Genomic DNA, 5,700 nt, shown 5'->3' with positions numbered 1-5,700 from the left:
ATGTCCCACAAGATGAATGCTGTGGTTGGACTGTGTGTATTGATGACACCGTGTATTGCGTTCTTCATGTCTCAGCCGACTGCATTGGACCTGATGAAGCTGCTGGGACCACAGGCACCGTTCGGGCAGCCGGGTGAGTTCTATATAGTCGGGTGAGTTCTATACACTCAGGTACGTTCTAGATAGTCGGGTGAGTTCTATACAGTCGAGTGAGTTCTGGCTAGTCGTGTGAGGTTTTTTTACAGTAGGATGAGTTCTAGCTAACCGGGTGAGTTGTATACATTAGATTGAGTTTTAGCTAGTCTGGTGAATTTTGTACCATCGGGTGAGTTCTAGGTAGTTTGGTGAGTTCTGTACCGTCGGGTGAGTTCGAGCTAGTCTGGTGAATTTTGTACCGTCGGGTGAGTTCTAGCTAGTTTGGTGAGTTCTGTACCGTCGGGTGAGTTCTAGCTAGTCTGGCGAGTACTATACCGTCGGGTGAGTTCTAGCTAGTTTGGTGAGTTCTGTACCGTCGGGTGAGTTCTAGCTAGTCTGGTGAGTACTATACCGTCGGGTGAGTTCTAGCTTGGCTGGTGAGTACTATACCGTCGGGTGAGTTCTAGCTTGGCTGGTGAGTTCTGTGCCGTCGGGTGAGTTCTAGCTAACAAGTTTAGGCAAGGAAAACCAAACTTGTGGGCAACAGAACAGAACACTTAAACATGGTGGAACTTAATGAAGCTTTTGTCATAAAATGCTTACTTTGAAATAAGTGCCTTACAAAATGTGAATTACAGAATGAAGGGTAGATACGAGTAAATACCTGATTATTATTTTGAAACAAATGTTTTGACACGAGTGAATGTGTTAATGAATATCTGTAAAGGCGATATTTCATCGTTTTGCCTATATTTACTATTTTTACAAAATAACATATTTATCGCATTAAGTGACCTGGCATAGTTGATACTTATATAGTTGCCCCCTTATATGGTCTAAATCCCTACTACCGCCTCCGTGGTCTAGTGGTAGAGCGTCCGCCCGGAGAGCGCGCGGAAGGTCCGGGGTTCGATCCCCGACCGCGTCATACCAAAAAGATGGTACTTGTTGTTACCCTGTCTGGCTGTGTGCATTAAAGGGCTAAAACAAGGACTGGTCGGCTCTGAGTCAGTATACTTTGTCTGAGTGGGGTATTCATGTTAAACTGGGGCATGGTATCTCAGTGAGCTAGCACTATAAATCGGCATCAGTCCGGACTAGTACAAGCAGCCACACACACACATATACACGTACATTCACGTCGCTATATAAGTGCAATAATCTTGGACGCGACGTTAAACCCAATTTCCCCTCACCTCACCTAAATCCCTACTAGGAGGTTCTGTATCATGCTGGAGACCCGTGAAGATTCCGGGGTAGAATAGGTCTTCAGCAACCCACACTTTGTCGTAAAAGGCGACTAACGGGGTCGGGTGATCAGGCTCGCTGACTTGGTCAGTGCATGTAATCGAACCCAATGGAGTGGATCGATGCTCTTGATGTCAATCACTGGATTGTCTTGTCCAGATTATTATACAGACCGCCGTCATATAGCTGTAATATTGTTGAGTGCGGCGTTAAACAACAAACCAACCAACCAACCATGCTGGATTTGTCTAGCTGTTCGAGAAGATTTCAGATTACACTTGACTCCCAAGGCATCTAAATATAGTAACTTCCACACCACTGCTTACATTAGATAATAACACATGACCTGCATCATTTTCTGCAACTTTTAGCTGCCACGCTGGAAAGGTATTCAAAGCGGCGTTAAACAACCCAACTCACTCACTCGTATATATTAAAAGACAATTGAACAAAAACTGTTTTCATTTCTGAGACTAGTATTAGTCTATACATCAGACTGACACTTATATTTAATCAACGACTCTAATTTCAGCCTCGGTCGGTCAAGGCCACGGAAGTAATGTATTCGGCCAGAAGTCCAACTGTTTGTTTCGCGGCTGTATCAACGGCAAATGCATTCCCGTCTATGGCTTCACCGGCAACTACGTGTGTCAGTGTCCCCCGGGCCACTCCCTCCACCCTACCTACAAGCTGATGTGTGTTCCCACCGGTAGGTGTAATAGATGATCCCAACACGTGTGTCATCAATATTGGAATCAAGATCATAGATCGGGCACCCACGCATATGGGAGGCAATTCACACATCGAATCGACGCACATTAAACGTGCCAGAAATATTTGGTCGTGGGTTCGAATCCCGTTCAATGTAATTATGTTTTTTGCAAACACGTGCAAAATGGTATTAAAGGCTTGCATCACTTCATTTCCTCCCTCTCGGAAAACCTACACTGACCCCTTGACCCGTCCACGAAGTTTTCGCGGTCTTAAAGAATCTGTCCTTGATTTTCTTTAACGTTTTACAGGACCGCCTCCGTGGTCTAGTTGTAGAGCGTCCGCCCGGAAAGCGGAAGGTCCGGGTTTCGATCCCAGGCCTCGTCATACCAAAAGCCGTTAAAATATGGTACTTGTTGTTACCCTGTCTGGCGCTCGGCATTAAAGGGCTAAAACAAGGACTGGTCGGCTCGGAGTCAGTATACTGTGTTTGAGTGGGGTATTCATGTTAAACTGCAGCATGGTATCTCAGTGAGCTAGCACTATAAATCGGCGTCAGTCCGGACTAGTACAAGCAGCCACACAAACACACACACGTACACACACGTCGCTTTATAAGTGCAATAATCTTGGACGCGACGTTAAACCCAATTTCCCCTCACCTCACCTTAACGTTTTACCGACCAATCAATCTCATTAAAATCAGACCTTAGTTCTCGCTACCGCTAAACAAAGATCTGAAGACATCCCATTAGGGTTCACGTCAGAACGACCTTTCACCCGACCAATCAGAGCGTCGCTTACAAAATTATGAAAGTGACAGTCGGAATGTGATTTCTAATCATGCAATTTCGAAAACTTTAACACGGGGTATTCCGAAACATAGTTACGGGTTTAACGACTGAATACATACAATATAGTCCATCTATTATTCATTCCAGAATGTTCTTTTGTTTATGTTTCAAATTTGTAATCGAGAAATTGTCAAAATGTGTTTCGAAGCGTAGTCGCCAATTTGAAATTAGTGCCGTAAAGCACGAGGAAGCTTCCTTCTGATTGGTCATTCCATGGGTTTGGTCAAAGTTCGCGCAAGGTCGATCTGACGTGACCCGTAATGGGATGTCCTCAGATCTTTGTTTAGCGGTAGCGAGAACTAAGGTCTGATTTTAATGAGATTGACCGACCAATCAAACGTCGAGATGAAGAAAAACTGTAAGGGAGGTAACTCGCCAAAGCCATCGACAGTTTATATGGACATGAACACATCCTTTCCATCAATAAGAGTTTTGAAAGTTTTATTTTACGTGTCAGTCAGTTTTTTTAACTTTGAATTTCTCGCAAACTCTATCGTAATCAGTGGGGCTGGCGGCTATCTTGTTCATACCTGGTTTGTAACTCGCATTCTAATTGGTACGTTAGACCTAGTAGCGTAGCCAATCAAATTGGCTTAAGGAAATCAATCAATCAATCCTTATTCATGGTACTGATGAGGCCAAAGGCCCATAGTACCTTGTCTGGGGCGTGTTACAAATTCATACATTTTCTTAGTTTCATAGCATGATAATGAACATTGATAAATTTCTCATAGTTTCTGTACAATCACAAGTCATTAATTTACAAAATTTGTTTCCGTTTGGGTTGCGGTAGAAATAGTTAATATATGTAGATATTTTGCTCTTTAATCATTATACACTGGACATACACATAAAAAGTGATATTCATCTACAATACAATCAGTTTTACAAATCCTACAAAGTCTATGTTCTCTTGCAATACCTGCGTATCTGCATTTTTTCAATAAGTAGATCATGTGAGCCACAACGAAATCGAGAAAGAGCTGCTCTAAACTTACACTTAATAGATAAGGTTCTAGTATAATAGTAGTCTTAAATGTAGTGTAGTAATTTGCTTTTCTAGAACTGGACAAAGAGCCATGCCATTTTTGGATGTACATATCTTTCAAGGTCTGTGTCAAACGGGAGAAGAAATGCTGTGGCATATCTACATGTTGCTGTAACCAAATATAGCAATATCCACATTTGTATTACATTTTTTAACTTTTGATGCCCAATTTTGTTTCCCATAGCTGTCGTAGAGAAGCATCATATTATACCATTTTTTAGGGTATCTTGAAGATGGCATATTTAATAGCTTGACCCAGTATTTATTAACCTTTAAATAACTATAGATATACATGGCAAACCTTCCGCGTTCAACATTTACCCTTGCGTTTTCTGTGCTAGATTTTACACCCAAGAACTTTTTACATGCATATAAACGTATTTTCTCAATAACAAATCAAGGGCAGGTAATTTAAGAGGATGGACATTCAAGCGCTAGATATTATGAGCAACGATCCACAAAGTACACAAAAAGTGAGTGAGTGAGTGAGTGAGTGAGTGAGTGAGTGGGTGGGTGGGTGGGTGGGTGAGTGAGTGAGTGAGTGAGTGAGAAATATAACATCTCTATCACGTAATGTAAAATATTCCAGTTTCTACAAGCCAAACTGTTCGGTTTATAGCATATAGCATATAGATATCACGATGGACAACACTTAAATAGGTGAGGTGAAATTGGGATCAACGTCGCGTCCAAGTTTATTGCACGTGTGTGTGTGTGTGTGTGTGTGTGTCTGTGTCTGTGTGTACTAGCCCGGACCTGATGCTGTTTTATAGTTCTAGCGCACTGACATACCATGCCGCAGTGTAACATGAATACCCCACTCAGACACAGTATACTGACTGACTGACACAGTACTAACTTTAGCCCCTTAATGCCGTGCGCCAGACAGGGTAACAACAAGTACCATTTGTTAACGGCTTTTGGTATGACGCGGCCGGGGATCGAACCCCGGACCTTCCGCTCTCCGGGCGGACGCTCTACCACTAGGCCACGGAGGCGGTCCAACATTAAAAGATTTAAACACTTAAAACATTGAATGTCGTACAATAATTCTAACAATGCTTATTGATTTAAATTCAGATGCATCCACGTTTGGAAGTCGTCAATCGCTGTTCAGGATCCTGTGGCTGTTACAATGGTTACGGTCCATGCAGTCAATGCGACAACCGTCACCGACACAGGGTCAACCCCAGAACGAGGCCTTGTTTGATGCTTAGGCGGCCTTCCATGATGAACAAGCAGCCGTGTTCAGTGTCCAGGATACTGCGTGCGCTGTTAAGTGGGATCACATCTTAAACCACATAGATTCTGAGATTACAGACTGAATCTAAACTGCTCATCTGGGGTGTTAAACGCATATTTGTTAAATGTTCCCGTTAGCGTAACATTCACTGACTTCCAATATTTATGACAAAGATATTCTGTTCACAAAATTGCTGGAATTGTTTTTTGTCAAAACACATCATTCACTGGACATATGGACATTCGGATAATTAATAGAGAGAAAAATGTTATACTGTAAACTACGGTTATAACGAACACGCTTATAACGAACTTACCTGTTAGCCCTGGCCATGTGTTTTATATATGCTGTATATATGCTTATAACAAACTACGGTTATTTCAAACTATAATGGGTGGTCCCTTTGAGGTCGTTATAACCGTAGTTTACCGTATTTTGATTTTTTTAAACAAGATGACAAG

The 5,700-nt window shown here is 42.3% G+C and overlaps 1 protein-coding gene across 1 annotated transcript; it reads left to right on the top strand.

The window, feature by feature from the left end:
• LOC139465036 (uncharacterized) lies at positions 1 to 5,213 on the top strand. The gene is made up of 3 exons (XM_071246711.1): positions 1 to 133; positions 1,916 to 2,092; positions 5,077 to 5,213. The coding sequence occupies exons 1-3, from the start codon at positions 1 to 3 to the stop codon at positions 5,211 to 5,213; spliced, it is 447 nt and encodes a 148-aa protein (XP_071102812.1).
• Positions 5,214 to 5,700: the final 487 nt, after the last annotated feature.

This window comes from Haliotis cracherodii, unplaced genomic scaffold (genome assembly GCF_022045235.1).
Source record: "Haliotis cracherodii isolate W230 unplaced genomic scaffold, xgHalCrac1.p SCAF_17, whole genome shotgun sequence".
NCBI lineage: Eukaryota > Metazoa > Mollusca > Gastropoda > Lepetellida > Haliotidae > Haliotis > Haliotis cracherodii.
Note: the sequence above shows the minus strand (reverse complement) of the source record. Positions and strands in the feature narration are given on the sequence as shown.

Coding starts and splice junctions, on each gene's coding strand:
- LOC139465036 (XM_071246711.1), top strand. CDS start 1: ATGTCCCACAAGATGAATGCTGTGGTTGGACTGTGTGTATTGATGACA. Junction 134..1,915: donor GGCACCGTTCGGGCAGCCGG/GTGAGTTCTATA, acceptor CTCTAATTTCAG/CCTCGGTCGGTCAAGGCCAC. Junction 2,093..5,076: donor GCTGATGTGTGTTCCCACCG/GTAGGTGTAATA, acceptor ATTTAAATTCAG/ATGCATCCACGTTTGGAAGT.